This window comes from Ananas comosus, linkage group 13 (genome assembly GCF_001540865.1).
Source record: "Ananas comosus cultivar F153 linkage group 13, ASM154086v1, whole genome shotgun sequence".
In the NCBI taxonomy this organism is placed as follows: domain Eukaryota; kingdom Viridiplantae; phylum Streptophyta; class Magnoliopsida; order Poales; family Bromeliaceae; genus Ananas; species Ananas comosus.
The window spans coordinates 3,106,957-3,125,585 of NC_033633.1; the positions used below are offsets into that span (position 1 = coordinate 3,106,957).

The window sequence follows — 18,629 nt, forward strand, 5'->3', positions numbered from 1 at the left end:
AATTCACGTTGAAATAATTTTATTTTTAGTTACTTATTTTGATGAAAACTTTTAACTACATTGTAAGTAATTGTGCGCAATTTAGATACATAATTTTTGGCAAATAATGTTTTAATCTCTTATGAAAAGCAAAAAAATGAATGAATATGACGAAGCCAAGAGTAGAGAGAGCTAGTGAAAGGAATATTTATTTCTTTAGTAATAAAATATTATAATTGCTTATTATGTATTTTTATCAATTTTTTTTAAAATTTTATTGTGAAAAATTATTTACTAATTTATAGAATAGAAAGTTTTCAGCTGTGTTATCGACGTAGGAACTGTATAGTATCGATATTTTGTTAGCACGATATGACATGATGGATACGACTCGTGCAGATGAACACTTAAATTCTTGATCCAAACATACGTGATATTTTTTTGGAAAAAATATCATGATATGAAGTTCGTCTTAAGGAAAATCTAAACTAATTAGTTGTTTTCCACACGGAATATTTAGTTTAAAATATATTTATTTTTTATTATAATAGGAAGTAGTAAATCACGAAGATTTGATAAAAGAAGTTTGGTAGTGCCTTTTCAAAAAGCTCTCTATTCATGGGATATTTTCGTAACACCTCCCCTAGCTTTGATCCAAACCCAACTATGAATCTATATCTATATCTAGACCTTTTTATAATGAGATAATAACTCACAACTTAATATTGCTTTTATTTAAAAAATTTTAATGCTATAAGTGCTTTTGTTTAGACTATATATTTGTTAATCATCTAAAAGCCACAAATATAAATTGTGACTTTAAGAGAATATTGAAGTAATTAATTGGACATAATTAAGGAGAAGCTTAATTAGTACCCACATTAATGATTAATGAAATCTAGTTAAAAATATTGGTCAACTTCCATTTTATGGTAGTTGGAGTTCTTGCTTTAGTATTTACCTGTTTTGCATTAATGAAACAAAACATAAAAGAAAGATAATGTTGAATGAAAAATGCTCCTCATATATTCCGATCGGGGTGTACAAAATACACCCCACCAATCTAAGTGCGTGAAAATATTCCTACCACCGACCATTCTTAGCGCAAGCGACAAAAGAGTCGGTGGTTGGTATTTGAGGTTCTTAAGTTCGAATCCTAACTGATTCATATTTTTAGCTAAGTTTATTTCTAAATGAAATAAACGAAACGGAACGGGTGGCATACTAACTATTTCTCTCTCAAAAGAAAAAGAGAAAATATCCCCACCCATAGATGGGTGGGGGGTAAATGGTACACCCTGATAGGGGTGTAACACCGGCATTGCTCATGTTGAATACATATAGTTACCTACACATCATTTCCTGTTTTTTTTTTAATAAAGAAATTTGTCCTTTTTAAGTATCTGTTGGAACAAAAAAGAGGTTAGGGCAAGCTATTTAGTCTAGCAAGTCACATTATTAAGACCTTTTTTTTTCTAATTTTGATCAAGAAGTTTTAGTTACAAAAGAGAGAGAGAGAGAGAGAGAGAGAGAGAGAGAGGCAAATAATGGAGTAAACGTGACGAATTCTATCATATAGGATTCTTCCAATATCTCAAATTGTTGTTGTAATAGATCAAATTGTCATATTTTTTTCGCAATGAACTAACAACATTTCTATACTCGTTACACCGAAACAAAACTTAAACTACAAAACTAGCAAGCAAAGTTAGAAGTTTACCTTTTTGAATATATGGTAAAATTGCAACATCAGAACTTGATGGTCTATAGAAATCTTTTTCAAGAAAACCAAAAGTGTTCTAAAAGATAGTTAACTAATATTTACCCACTAGTGATACTCAATTAACAAGCAAAAGAGATTGTGAAATAGCAACAATTATTTTGCGATTACTAGGGTAATTTTCTAAAGAAGTCACCTTTTTTTTTATTATTATATCATATACCATCTACACTACTTGTAGTTTTGAAGCACTTTCTATTTATAAGGAACAAACTATCCACATGTTTTTCCCCTTTTCTGTATTTTGTTTGTGAGATGTTTTGTTTTGTTTTTTATTTATTTATTTATTTTTTTTTTTGAGAGAAAGGTAGCATACTACCTGCTTCGATTATTTCATTTAAAAATAAACTTAGCTAGAAATGCGAATCAACTAGGATTTGAGTTTGGATCTCGGGTACTAACCACGAAGCTCTTTTGTCATTTGCGTTAAGAACGATCAGTGTGAGATGTTTTTTTGAAACATGGTTATGTAGTCTTCTATTAGTATTTATGTTTTATGGCCTTTTATTGACTTATAAATATTCAAATTAAATGGCATCATCAAACTCCCCATAAAAGTTTGAAATAATTAATTGTCATGCAATGTAGATGAAAATGACATGAAGAATCTTTAAGCAACCCTATATATATTTTATAAATAGTTGCCATCTTAGACCCACCATTTATGTTTCCCCAACAAATGTTTTGTTTACTTCAAAATATCATGATTTGAGGATAAGACCATCTATCTATCTATCTATCACACACACACAACACCTTATCTATATCCATTTAGAATTTGTAATAAATAATTATCATAATAATAATGTTTCCACTATTGGCTCTTGACCCCACTGAATTTGGAGAGGTACAATTCATAGATAGGCAGCTTGTAGCTTTCAAAAACAATGTTGGGGGTTGCAACAAAAGGTTCCTTATTATTAGGAATAATGTTTCTTTTAGTAAAAATTGTATTGCTCATCTTTATACTTTTAATTTAAGCACTTCAGTTTATAAATTTTTACATATGTTGCAGTTTTTTAATTGTTATTCGTAAAACGCAGCGGAAGTATTCGCTCGTATCTTTTAGCGAAAGCAACTTACGTAAGAACATAATGAGTCCGGATCGTAGAAATTGATTCACGTGTTTTCGGATTGTTCACGAAGGTTTTCTATCGCTCCAAACTTGCGGTGGATCGAACTACAAACGAGCACGATCTCTAATCCACCGTTCAAAATCTTCTAAAATAATAGGTTAATAGAGGATGTGGTTTCTATCTTTCTCTCTTGATTTTTTTGTTGCATTTCTTATTTTATCTTATGTGAGATTACCCGTATATTTATCGGTTTATAATTATTTTTTTTAGAGATATGTAGCATGCTACTCGCTTCATTTATTTTATTTAGAAATTTAGAAATAAACTTAGCTGGAAATGTGAATCAACTAGGATTCTAAATTGAGACCTCGGGTACCAACTACCAAGTCCTTTGCCACTTGCGTTAGGGATCGCTGGTAAATTGGTTCATAGTTGTTATCATAATATGGTTAGAATTTATCTTTAATTAGTTTTTCAATTTTAAAAAAAAATTAATCAAAGTCCAATTAGATAATATAATAATCGTCGGATCGAGCCCAATTATAGGCCCACCCGATTCGATTTAACCGAATGCCAATATTATCCTTAATCTTTCTTATGAAATAACTATTTTTACTCCATCTGTAAAATAATTTATTTATTTCTCCTATGTCAGCAGTTTTTATCGGTCATTCTTGTAGCGTGAAGAAACTACTGAAGGCACAGTTTGGATATCGGAATAAATTATCATTATTATATTTGGAACGAAAACCTCTGATATAATTCGAACCGAAGATTCTGATTTTTTATTTCTTAAAAGGTCTTGCAATTTATGATTTGTTACGGTAACATATTTTATTTTACTATGACAAGAAAAAACTTGATAGTGAAATATGATTTTTATTAGCTCAGCGTTTAATCACACTCCGCATCTATCAAATATTATAAACATTCCAGATATGTTTTTTTTTTTTTTTTTTTTGAGAGAGATAGGTAGCACGCTACCCGCTTCGTTTATTTTATTTAGAAATAAATTTAGCTAGAAATGTGAATCAATTAGGATTCGAACTTGGGTCTCGGGTACCAGCCATCAAAGCCTTTGCCACTTGCTCTAGGAACGGTCGGTAACATTCCAGATATGTTAAAAAGATATATATATACTAATTAAATAAGATGGTCATACATTTTAAATAAAATCACAGCGATGAACTGGTTAAAAAGTGGGGGACAACATTCATTAGCATCACATCCAAAATTTGACCCACACTTATTTTGGTTTAATTCTAGCTCGATCCATATGATGCTACAGATACAAAGTACTGGGGCCAAATTACCCTAATTTATTTCCACAGTGGGTGTGGGTGTTACGATGGAGTAAATATAATATATGTCACAGTTTTCACCGCCATCGGCTATACTCATACAATGACACGATCAGCTAACAACAATAATTCGTTGGACATAAACCAGCCAAAAAAATATATTTACGCCCAGTTATTATTACTAGCGTGTAGATTTCATATAAACTGATCGGAATCAATATCCCATCCGATTTAGGATTATTCGGGGCGTTACAAACTCTCCTTGTTTATATCCAACGTTCTCGTTGGGTCCAAATCAGATCATAGACAGACAGACCGGGACCAAAATTATCAGACGATGCGAGATTCTAGAGAGGACGTCGGGTTCAAATCAGATCAGAGATAGATAGACTAGGACCAGAATTATCAGACCCGCATAGTACTTAGCTCTCACACTTCCGGCTGGTATTCGGCTCTGATGCCAAATGCAACGATCCGACCAGCTAGGAACAATAACTTGTTGGGCCCAAACTACCGGCTCAAAATACTTAAACTCAGTTATTATTATTAACGTGTAGATCTCATATAAATTAATCGGAATCAACATCCCATCCGATGTGGACTATTGGAGGCGTTACAGATACAATGTTACCCCTTTCGTTATTTTATTTAAAAATAAACTTAATTAGAAACATGAATCAATAGGAATTCGAATTTAGGATACCAAAACTAAATTTTTTATCAGTTGTACTAGAAACAATCGGTACATAAATCAAAATTCAGAGAGTAAAATATACAAGTAAAAAAAGTACGTAGATAGAACAGAGTCGAGTCAGAGAATCGAGATAGTACAGGAGTTGGCCATACTTTTTACGCTTCTTATTGTTTACGGCTTTGACAATGTACACACATAAATAAATATAGATGTAATTAATCCTAGTTTTTTTTTTTTTTTTTTAAATTTTAAAGAAGCGTCGTACTATACCGACATGGATCCAACCACTATACAGATCAGCAAAATAGGATCAGGACCACCAAATTGTTTGCACATGTTTTGATCCCTCCTTTTATTTATTACCACTCGTTTGGTATGAATCACTGGTCCAATCACCATTAGAGCTCGGTTGTTTTTATTCCAATGGTTAATTTAAAAAACGTGCGAATCTAATAAGTATATATATATATATATATATATATATATATATATATATATATATATATATTTGAGTAATTCGATGTAGGATTTACTTTTGGATGTTGTGTGGTTAAGTTCAAAATGTTTGGCTTAATTAATTTTGGTCCACAAATTATGAGTACGATGGACTTTAGTTCGCCGTAATTTTTGGTCCGTATTTTTTAAACTTTTATAATTAAATTATTTTCTTTTTCTTGTTTTAACTAGATGTTGATTGTGCGCCCCAATTTTGAGGAGGTTATCTATTTTAGAAGTACTCTAGATATAGCATGCTTAAATTTTTTAACCTTTTGAGTATAGTTATCGTCTAAAATACTATAGCCGGATTAACTCTTTAGGCCCTGATGTTCTCGTTGGATTTAAATATACTCACCATCATCAAGCGAGGCGACTTAAACACAAGAAGCAAGCGATGTGAGACTTGGCTCGCTAGTTTTAGCTGGTCTCCTAGGGAGCTGCGCTCCACCCACAACTGTCGTCAACTGGAGAGCGACGCTCAACATGCACGTTGTATGACTTTAGCTGAGCTGAGACTTATTTCACATTTCCGACCAGTGATTGGCTCAGATACTACTAGAACGTTTTATTTTCCAAGAGGTCATCCATCGTAAAATTACTAACTCTAGAAAGCTTAACTCTCTTAATCTTTTTGGTCTAACTACCATTCACAATATTATAGTCGGATTAAAAAATTTAATCCTATTATATCTCATATATAGGACTGTTTTAAATCCTAAGAGTGTCACATTGATGAATTAGTTACTTATGTGTAAATGATGTATCTACATTAGTAATTTATCAATATTTGATTAAAATAATTTGGAAAGTATGAGCAAAAAATTATAATGAATTAAACTTGCAAAATTAGGGTGTCACACTTCTCATAGTTTGAGGATAAAAAGCGTAATTTATCTTCTACCTTCTTTTTTTTTTTTCTTTTTTTTTTTTTTGCTTTTAACCTATATTTGGTGTGTTTGATTTGTATAGTTTGTGAATTGAACTAAATGTTATATTCTTTTAATCAACAATCTATTAGGAGCGTTATTTGCTCTGACACCAATTACTGAAATCAGTATTTGTGCTGATACCAATTATAATCCAAAATCTAAAATATGAAAATAGAATAATATGAAGAGGAAACAATAGAGGAAGAAGAACTAAACTACAAGTATTTTTATTAATCAAACCCATCTAATTACACCCTCAGGGGCATTTTAAATCCTATTTTAATTACACTTCAACTCTAAATAAACGCAAATCCAATTAAACCAACTTCAATATATAAAAAATTGGTCTAATCTAAATTATGGATAAATTTTATCTTTTATAAAATTTTGAGTTAAACTCTAATTAAGTTTGAATTATGATTTCCAACATGACCATCAATGTGTTGGTGCTTAATTTGTTTTTGTTTGTAAGCTTGATGCCACTTCAACATAGTACTTAGTGGAGCTTTAAGATTTGTGTTCTTTTGATCTTTTTCCAGATTCTTTGAGCCCTCCCCACCTTCATATATATCTTATAACTGGATCCATGAAATTAAAGGTAAAAGCATATGTCTAAGCCTAAGATGCTTCATTAAAAAAAAGCAATATATATAGCTCTACTGCTATGGCACCAAAAACAATTATTTTGGGTAAATTGCACACCTAGTACTAGTCCCTAAACTTAAAGTTTAGTTTGGTTTAAAAATTTTTAACTTTGTTCTTTATTGACAATTGTTTGTGAAAAAATGATTATAACATGTACTTTGCGACATCTACGTATACATTTGTGCAGCATTTTCTCCGTCTAAAATTTGAATATTTGAATCATTTAACCATGAGATGGATAAAAAATCGACAAATTTGTGGTGGTGGACGAACATAAAAATATATTAGGTGTATACAACGATAAGAATTAAAGTGAAACACCTTTCACAGTTTGTGATTTTCAACATTTAACTGAAAAAAAAAATTGAGATCCAAAACGATACTTAACGAGAAGGTTGATGAGGGGCTAGTAATTCAATTCAACTATAAATATATTAGTCTCATAAATATTAATTCTGATTTCTCTTTTCTCGTCTTATCTTTTTTTTTTTATCTCCATATGCCGAAAACTTTATCATGTGACGATCACGTGAATGATGTGGTATCCCAAACCAATTACATCTGGCTTTAGAGTTTATTCACCGCGTGCGTCGTGATTTTTTAAAACATAATTTTGATTAAAAATAATAGTTAAAAAAGGAAAAGAAAACATCCATAATTTGGCTCAATCAAATCATCCTTAATTGCACCATTTATTCTTGTGGTGGTCCTCAAACCAACAGAAATGCATCTGTGCTTGGGGAGCATGTGAAGCTACAATGGGTGGTAGTAATTGTACAAATCCCTCTCTCTCTCTCTCTCTCTAGAGCTCTCTCTCTCTCTCTCTCTCTCTCTCTCTCTCTCTCTCTCCTTTTTTTTTTTTTTTTTTTTTAGTTGAGCAAATCACATGAGAGAATGGAGATTGGCTCAAATATTGAGGAGGAGGCATTTTCAGAGTACAGCTTATTTTATTATTTTTTGGTGTGGGTTTCATGTGATGGTTCCCATGCTTTTAAAGGCATAAATTAAATTCCTAATGATAGGGATTACAATTTTGGGGAGGAAGGGGAATTAATTCTTTCTTTTTTAAAAAAAAAATTAAAAAAGAGATGAAAAGTTCATTTAGTTGTTATATATCTATCTTAAATTAAGTCCATATTTTTTAAAAATAACTTATTGTTAATAAGCAAGAGGGGAAGATCTTTTTTGTACATCGTAATAGTGTTAAATACCGATGTATCATTCCAAAGTTTTAGAAATAAATTATATATTCTTCTAAATTTTAAATGAATATGTATATCAATATAAACTTGTAATACTTTATGAAAATATTCTTAAAATTATAAATTTTATTTTCTATTTCTTCATTTTAGCTTCCAATCTGATTCATTAAAGAAAATGACATAAATCGAGAGGAGTATCTCCTACCAAATTATATTTTTTGTTTCTTTATGTTTAATTCCAAATTACTCTAGATCGAGAAAAGAATCTTCTGTGGTAACGTAGCTTAATTCTTCGTTATAATAGAAGTTATGATCATGCAACAAATGCTAAATCTATAAGAAAGCAATCGACTTATTCGAAAAGAAAATAAAACTTATTTAGTAGGTGAAAAAACTAAATCTATAAGAAACTAATTGACTTATTTGAAAAGAAAATAAAACTTATTTAGTAGGTGAAAAAAAAAAAAAAGAGAGAGAGAGAAGAGGGGAAACTAAAGAAAATAAAATAAAAATTGACAAAAATTTAGTTGGAAGGGTGTTTTCATAATGTATTACAAGTTTAGAGAGAGACGCAGATTAATTTAAACTATGGAGGAATATAAAATTATTTTTAAACTTCAGAAGAATACGCTAGTATTTAATCCTTTGTAATAAGTACCACAAATAAAAGTAATAAATTTAATCAAACGTTTCCATCGTGTTAAAAGAAAAAAAAAATTGAGTTTAAAGTTTTTTCAAATATTATTTTAAATTAAATTTATCATAGGAGATGAAAAGACCCACTAGCAATAATAATTCATCGAGTTCAAACTATCGGCCCAAAATACTTAAGCCCAATTATTATTAATAGGGTGCGAGACCTCATATATTTTAATCAGAATTATTTTATCATCCGATGTGGGACTATTAAGCCGTTACAAACTCTTCCCATTTAGACTCTGACGTCGTCGTCAGGTCCAAATCCAGATCACAGACATACAGATTAGAATTACTATGACTGCTACCGGTTCAAGAGGTGGCTCCCACCAAATCCGTTAGTGTAGCACTTTGCCTCATTTAGCACTTAGCTCTCACACTTTCAGCTGGTATTGTTTCTGATACCAATTGTAACAATCCGACCCGCTAGAAATAATAACTCGTTGAGCCTAAACCACCCGCCCAAAATGCTTAAGCTAGTTAGTATTACTAGGTTGTGAGACTTTAATCAGAATCATTTTTTCATCCGATATAAGGACTATTGGGGAGTTACATTTATAATAACGATGATGCATCAATATTTAGTCAACTGTTCGAATTCGGAGCGTTGACCAAACCTAATTTAGTTTTAGTTTGGTCTCAAAGAGTAATGCTATAGAGCCCTAATTCACAAAGCCATTTGATTAGGAGCTCATAAATTGGCTTTTGGAGGTGCACTTAAATCTAATATTCCGAATTCGGAGCAATTTTCATATCAAAATCTTTGGCATAACTTTGCAGCTCCTTTTCAAAATTTTCACTACATGCATAAAATGTTGCCACCAATTCAAATACACTTGAAATTTATTTCCTTTGCGTTGATACGTATAGCTTGATAATTAAGTACTCTGTAATATGACCCTCTAAACGGGTCGGGCCGGTCAATTGGGCTAATGGGCCATCGATCCGTTACTGTTGTTATTGAAGTGGATTGGATCAAGTGGGTCTTGTTTAAACCCTAACTTGGCTTGATCCAAATTACTATTTGCAAAATATAATCCCGCATTATGTTAAGCGTATTCAACAATATGGAGCGGGAAAATTTTTCACATTTGATTTGCGAAAATCTTAGCATGTTTGATTCAAAATCATTAAATAACTTTTTAGAAAGATGGCATGTATGAATCAATGTCAATGTGTTATAGAGATAAAGAATTTAGATAAGATCTTTGGGTCGAAATATGCTAGACGCTGTCCTAAAAATAAGATTGTAGCCGACGATCACTTGTAGCGATACAGCAACCACGAGCCATTTTATCGGCATGTCTCCAAGATAGCACAATGTGAACCGGAAAATTGAGCTCTCAAAGATGCAGCAAATGGAGCAAAGTTCAGAAGAATAGTAAAGCTCAGTAAGGAGCCACAGCAGGCAGCCAATAAGGGCCAAGATGTCAAAGGCTAGTTGATCACAGATATAGCCATTCTTAGGTTAAGTTAAAATGTAATAAACCCCTCAATAGAGAAGTAAAATTCAGTGAAGGATAGTGTAAAGCTCAGAAAAGTATTCTGAAGAAAGTAATTCACATCCCTACTGTCCTTTATCCCTACAACTGATGAGTTTTCATCTAGAATTAAAATTAATCGTGTGCACTGTGCAGCAGATGATGCAAAAGCTTTCAGACAAAACCAATTTGATTTTGGACCACCGAAAGGCCCGTAGGCCAAAATAAAAGTTTTAGATTATATTTAAATAAATAATAATAGCATCAAAACAAACAGCGAGAAATTGAGTCGAGGATCACTTCACCCTCAATATCTTTTTTGATATTAATATTTAGCAAAGAACTTTCACTTTTAAAGCCATAGACTTTTCTGTTGAACTAGCAATAGTGAATAAGTGATTTTCTCGGAAAACTTGGCTCTCTTGACCAAAATTACAACTCAACTTAATTGATCTTAAGTTACGCTCGAATAAACACGCTTTCATCAAAAATTAACATTCAAATATCTAATGCCAAGGTGTAAAAAATTAACATTCATAATATGCTTAGCATAAATACTCGGATTGTTTTGAAAAACAAACATTTTATTCCAAGTAAAACTCATTGGAACATCAATATGCAATTCATGTTTATATATATATATATATATATATCCCCTAAAGCTGTTACATGCAAATAATTGTATAATCATTGTTTTTTTTTATTTTTTTAAATGTACATGCTCAACGACTATTATAATTTGTCCAATAGATTCGATAGAACCGCCCAAAAATGATGATGATGTACATAATAACAATGATAATAATAATATTAATTAGCGCCCGTTAACGGCGAGGCAACGGAGTCCGCAATAGAAGAAAAACGGCCGTCAAAGCCGCAGTTTAACGTGGCACGCCTGGGAAATGATCGTCGCGTTCGCCGTTAACTCGTCGACCGTCACGTCGCACCGCACCTTAACGGTCCACGTCCACGTCGTAACGGCGCCGACCTTGGCCCGGACGGGCAGCCGCGCGTCGACCGTCAGCGGCACCGCGCCGTTACGCTGCGCCGTCACCATCGACGCGCGCGTCGAGGGCGAGAGGCGGATCCCGGATCCCGCCAACGGCGTCACGAACTCCGTCACGTTGTCGCGGCCCTGGAAGAACGCGGGCCAGGCGCCGTTGGCGAGGGCGACGGCGCCGTAGGAGGCGGCGACGGAGCCCCCGGGGAGGTAGCGGAGCCCGATCTTCGAGTTAGGGTTCCGGGCGCGAATGGCGGCGGCGAGATCGGGGGAGATCGGGGAGGAGGAGGAGGAGGAGGAGGGGGCGAGGCCGTTGATGGCGAGGGAGGCGAGGGAGAAGGAGGGGAGCTTGGGGCGGAGGGCGAAGTAGAGGGCGGCAGCGGCGGCGGCGAGGGCGAGGGCGAGGGCGGCGGCGGCGGCGAGGAGGANCGGGTGTAGGCGGCGAGCTTGGAGGCGTTCTCCGGCGGGGGGACGCGGAAGACCTGGTCCTTGGGGATCTGGATGAGGTACGTCCCCGGCGGGGGCTTCGGCTTCTCCGCGAAGCTTGGGAGGTACTCGGCCCGATCCGTCTCCGTCTCCGTCTCCGGCTCCGGCTCCCGCTCCGGCTCCGGCTTCGGCTTCTCGGGGAAGCTGTTGAGGTGGTCGTCGGGGTGGACGCGATCCGCCATGGACGGGATCGATCGAAGGTGCGATTCTTAATTTCTCCTTATTCTTATACTTAAAATTTTTGAGGTTATTCGTGGTGGATGATAATAATCTAAATAGATGGGATTTTGAGGTTTTAGAAGGGATATATATAATACAAAAGGGAACGGGGAAGAGAGCGCGTTTAAGGAGTAGTAGTTGTTCGCCTGGAGAGTATAGTAGGAATGGAGAGAAACGGTCATATTCTGCTTCGAATTTAATTATTATTTATTATTTATTTATTTATTATTAGATTTAAACAGTGGTATCGCGGACGCTTCGAAAACGACACGCGAAACACATTCAGACAATGATCGAGCAATTAATTCCCTTTCGCAAAAGAAATTTTTGAAAATTGGGTGTAAACCATTTTCTTTTTTTCTTTTTTTCTTTTTTTTCTCAAAAAAAAAACCAATATAAATAAAAAGTTAATAAAACTAATGTATTTTACGATGATAAATCATCGTATAATTTATTAAAAAAAAATATACTTCAAATATCATTCATATAATTTTATACTTTTTTACTTAAGTAATCTGTATATAGTTTAAAGTATATCAATTTAGTACTCTATGGTTTTCTTTTATATTTTCATCAGCTTCTCCGTTAATATTTTATTAAACTATATACAAAAACTTTAGATACCTCATCTAAATTTATCGAATATTCACTTTAGTATTCTTTTCTTTTAACTTTGTCATTTATTTAACGAAAAAAAATTAATGAAGGCAATAATAAAAAGAGAAAAATAAAATTACAGGGTATTAAATTAATAAACATTACACCATATGGTACTAGAATAAAAAAAGTGCAAAACCATAGGAATGGTATTTAAAATTTTCCCTCTAAAAAGTTATATTTAACTATTTTATAATTTAGCGCGATTTTACTTTTTCATTTCATAGTTCAAAAAATTATAGTTAACTGCTATGTGGTTTTATTTTATTATTAGTAAAGCTTGTAGTTAAATAGGATATTTCTTTGTAGTTTTCTAAAAAAATTTACTTTGCTATATATTATCCTATTTGCCTATTGATTTTTTCAGTAAAATAAAAAATAAAGTTATATGATAGTTAAATACAAACTTTTGAACCCTCAGTTAGAAAAGTGAAAATATTATTTGTACACCAATATAAATAGGTTTAATTTCATACAGGTTCTTACAAACATGATGAATTGTAAATATATTTCTACAAAGTTCAACTTTCATATGTTGCCCTTACAAAAATCCTAATATTTTCAAATAAGTTCATCTGGGTTGTTATCGTTAAGGTACTGTTTATTTTATAAATGAAACGACCTTTTTGACATCACAAATATGTTCCCAACTGTTAATTGAAGAGGGGTGAAAGGTCAATTCACTTCATTAACTAATTAGAGTTAAGTATTTTACCTATGATTAACGAGTTTTTTCTAACGGATCCAAATGGCAGGAATATATTTGAAAATATCCGAATTTTTACAGAAACAATATTTGAAAGCTGAACTTTATAGAAATATATTTGTAATTCACTATATTTACAGAGATATGTATAAAATTAACCCATATAAATATTGGGTAAACTTCAAGGTGTGAACACTACAATGGATCGATTCCAAAGAAAAGTAATGTTGTGTTTATTTATATATTTTGTATTTATTTGTTGAGAAAACCATTTGGCAAAATTTACAAGTATAAGAATGTAGTTCAACCAAGAAAAATACTATAAAACTTTTCTTCTTTTTTTTTTTTTTTTTTTTTTTTTTTTTTTTTTTTTTTTTTTTTTTTTTTTTTTTTTTTTTTTTTTTTTTTTTTTTTTTTTTTTTTTTTTTTTTTTCTTACTTTCTGGTAATGCTGTAGTTAATTGTAGGTTGCTGACATAATTTCAATATAACTCAAAGAGCTTTTATTGGTTCATTATTGAAGCAGTGGAAAGTGTAATGAAATTTGCCAAAATATAGAGATTTAATAAATAATCAATTGTGGAAATTCAAAGCATTTGTATTAAGTAATATATATTATAACAATAAAGAACTCAATTGGGAGTAAATTTTATGACAATTTATAAACACGCATGCATGCACAAATTTTGTTGGCAATAAGGTATGATTCACGCAAAGGGACATACATGACTTGTTGTATATAATATTACATAATGCATGTTAAAATGCTAAAAATCTAAGTATTTTTAGAGTAATCAATTGTTTCGTATGATATCTGAGCAGGTCTACTAAAGTACCTAAGTTTAGTTTTAGCCGTAGTAAAACATTCAATATTTTTGTTTATTAAGTATCTTATTAGAGATAATGCATGTAAAATGAGAAAAGATTGTATATATGCAACACTTTGTACATATGCACTTGTAGTAATCACAAACTGTGGACAAAATAGTAAGGAGGCTCCTAAACGAGTCTATGGTTCGTGATGATTCGTATTTTTGTGGGTTTGGACTCGGTATAACTTCGTGCACAAGATTCGCTATACACGGGCTTGATCTCGCCCCTGAATTTTAGCGGGATTAATTCACATAGTCTATATTGGACGATGCGGATTAATTATGCTAAAAATCAACGACTATATATGAACCCACTAGGGGTGGCAATCCAGCTCGTTGTTTGCGAGCCAGCTTGTGTTCGGCTCGAAATGAGCTCGAGATCGGCTTGCTCGTTTAGTAAACGAGCCAAACACAAGCTGGATTTTTCAGCTCATTTAATAAACGAGTCGAACACGAGCTGGGGTCAGCTCGCTCGTGTTCGGCTCGATAACAGCTCGAATACATATATTTTATATTTATATAATTTATTTAATTTATATTTTATATATAAATAAATAATTATATATAATATATATTTTTATTATTTAAATTTTAGCAAAATAAAAATATAAATGCGAGCTTAATTATAAAAAGACTCATTTATATGTAAAGTTTCAACTATTAGATCAAGTTTATAGATAAGATTTTATAATTTATTTTTAATATATATTTAATCTAATCTTTTTTAATTTATTATTCGTTGGCAGCTCGTGAGCCAGCTTGTTTCGGCTCGTTAATAAACGAGCCGAACACAAGCTGAATTTTTCGGCTCTATACTTTAACGAGCCAGCTCGTGTTCGCTCGTTTAATAAACGAGCCGAACACGAGCCGACTCCAGCTCGCTCGTGTTCGGCTCGTTTACACCCATAGAACCCACTGCATAAAAATTTTTTCACATGAGATTATAGAAAATTTGTTTTCTATTTCTGCAATTCTATGAATATTGACCATATATATATTAGTAGATCTACCTGATATATTATCATATAAAATAAATATAATTTTGGGTTAAGTTTAATTTTCTTTTATGTGATTTGGTCATATTTTTATTTTGTCATTCAGTGGCTTACAAGAAATTATACCTTTTAGTTTTATTTTTATTTTATCGTCAGAATTTATTGTAAAAATTACAATATAGTATGTAACCATTTTACAAACTTTAGGTAGTACTGGTATTATTTTTCTCTCCGGTTTACCAATAGGTCTTTACGGTAAAATAAAAATAAAATTAATTATTAAATAAATAAGTATAAATTTTTAACCACAAAATAATAAAGGAAAATTATGATAAATTAAAGAGGAACAAATATTCAAAGTAGTAATATTACATGTACATCTAAATCTTACGCCCTAATATTAATTTACTATTCGGTTTACCGTCCCGTCTGCATAGTAAAATAAAAAAAAAATTATTAAATTGTTAAGTATAAACTTTTGAACCATAAGATAATAAATTTAAATTGCACTAAATTACAAAGAGAGACAAATACATATAACATCTCTTACATCGATCCTAACGTCTCAAAAGATTAGATTTACTCACTTGTTACATCAAAATTCTTTCCAACATTATTTATAAAGTATACAGATTATATTTTTTAGCTAGAAATATAAAGTAATTATACTGTAAACTTAAACTCAGATATAAACCATCAAATTCTTATACATCATATATATATATATATTTTGTTATGCAAATATATATTAAAGGAAAATGAAATTTATCCGCGTAAGCACACTGAATAAGCAAGCAAGTTCTAACACGGGGGCGTGTTTTTGTAGAACAGTGGAGTGGCAAACAACTGGCTACAGATAAATTGATGATGATAATAATAATAATAATAAGTTTATTAAAAATGTGTTTAAATGAGCAGGATTTTGCCCTGTGTTCACACGTGGATGTTCACGAAACACCATGCAATTTTTTTTAGACCTTTATTATATTTTATTTATTATTATTTTATTTTGTGATTAATAATTACTATTAGTGTCAGGTTGGTGCTGGCTGGGGATGAATGTGTCTGGGTTTGCCCAAGCAGGGCAGGTGCATGGGCCGCCGGCTTTCTCTTTTTAGGGGTGGAAACCTGCTGGCTTATGTAAACTATAAATAAATTATTGAAAGTTGGCTATTTAATTTTTAAAAAATTTAATTTTATTAATAAATTTTATACAAAAAATTATTTATATACTCTTCAAAATTTTTGAAATATTTTTATATATTTACTTTTTTTTTTTGTTTCAAATGTAACTTTTATATACTTTTTCGTTATTAAAAAATAATTTCACTGTAATTACTTGTTAAGGCTTCGTTTGAGATTGCGGAGAGATTACATTACGTGCGATAAGAAAGTACAATGAAAAAATACTCTATTTTGTATTCGTATGTAATATTGCGTTCCGCATATCGCGATTAGTCGGTTACGATATATTTTCTACAGTCTTACCGGAGAACGCAGAAGCATATCCCTATATGTTTTTACCCTAACTCCATTGTATGTAACAGCGTCAGATGAGACTCAATACCAAACTAAGCTTGAGTTATTTCAGATTAAATCCGTGTTAAATTTTTACCTGCAGAGATAAAGAAAAACAAGTCAAAATATCTCTTTTGTCCTTAACTTAAGAGCAAATAAGAAAAGTTTGTAACGATATAAAGGTATATTTGAAAAGATAAAAGTCAAAATATTTTTTTTGTCTCTAATTTAATATCAAATAAAAAAAATTGATGACAATAGAAGGATATATTAGAAAAGACAAAATAGTAATTTTATCTCTTACGGATGTTCTAAGAATTTAGCTCTAATGATATATTTGAAAGAATTTCTAACGTTAAAATGATAATTTTTAGATTAGCCTTTTAAGTGGGGTGAATAAAAAAATCTAAAATCTTTCAGTGGGAAATAAGCAATTACCCCAATTTTACAATATGTTTGATTTGAATTAGTCCACAATATTTTGATTAACTCAAAAGTAGAGAGAGAGTGGAAAGAGAAATTGAGTAAAGAGAGAATAATATGTAGAAGATTAATTGTGAGAGGGCTAAGAGGGAAAGTCCCAAAGATGAAGTGAATTAAGGGAAAGTAATTAAGGTGAGTGAAATAATTTTTTTCATTTTAATATATTTTTTATGTTATTTTATTTTATTGTTTTTTACATTAGTTTTTTCTTTTAAAAAATTTATTAATAAATTTGTATTGGTGGAGATTAAAGGAAAGTGCATCTTCCTTAAAATTTTACCTCCCATATCAAATATAATTAATAGGGGAAAAATTACATAAATAATATTTTATCTTTTTTTTTTTTTTGGACCTTGTAGCTAGGGGTGGAAACGAGCCGAGCTCGAGCGAGCTTATGTCAGCTCAAATTCGGCTTGAAATTAATTTCGAGCCTAAATCTAGGCTCAAGCTCGGCTTGAAATTAATTCGAGCCGAGCTCGAGCGAGCCTAATTTCGAGTCGAGCGCAGCTCGAGCTCTAAACGAGCCGATTGAAATTCTTGACATTATATAATCAATAGTTTAATTTTTATAGAACATTACCTACAATTTGATGCAACATGTCCAATAGTTCAAAATACAAATAATTATAAGAAATGTGAGCTAGGGTGACTTCCTGACTAGATGAGGGTCTGAGAAGAGAGAGAGAGAGAGAGGAAAAAAAGTAGGATTTAGAAATTTGAATGTTATCATGTTTTAGGGTTATGTGCAACAGTAAAGTCTGAAAGAGAGAGTGTGTTATGTAAATTTAGAGTTGGGCTCAATTGTACGATTGTACTTGTTGGGTTTATTTTATGGGCCAACAATAATGGCCCAAATTAAATTAAAGCCTATATATAATTAAAATGCATTATATTTATAAATATCATCCCCATGTTGCTATCACGTTTTTAGCCATTAGATCTACTTTTTGATTACAAATAGTCCTTGGATCAAACACTTTTCCACCTACACCACCTACTACTACCATCATCTCAACCTCACATCTCTCCATCCAAGGGCTAAAAACACACAAGTATCACTTGGGTGATACTTGTAAAAGTATTCTAGCCTTACTATAATATATATATATATATATATATATATATATATATATAGTCCAGCTGCTATACTTTTATGAGTATTGGCTCCTTTATACTCATAAGTTTTCGACCCTTAGATTTATTCCATTAATCATTTTTATCCATTAGATCATACTATTTAACCAACTACCCACTCAACCCTAGGAGACCACTATCATTCTAAATGGGGACCACCATCATCCTAACCACACATTCCATCAATCAACGGTTAAAAATTTATGAGTACAAGGGGGTCTATACTCATAACAGTATAATAACCCCAGCCTATATATATATATATATATATTCTCGAGC

General features: G+C 32.0%; 1 protein-coding gene across 1 annotated transcript; it reads right to left on the minus strand.

The window, feature by feature from the left end:
* On the minus strand, positions 10,952 to 12,139 carry LOC109719694 (NDR1/HIN1-like protein 13). Its single transcript, XM_020246478.1, has 2 exons — positions 11,710 to 12,139; positions 10,952 to 11,674 (listed from the first exon to the last, which is right to left on the minus strand). Exons 1-2 carry the CDS (start codon positions 11,947 to 11,949, stop codon positions 11,150 to 11,152), a joined length of 765 nt encoding a protein of 254 aa, XP_020102067.1. The 5' UTR covers positions 11,950 to 12,139; the 3' UTR covers positions 10,952 to 11,149.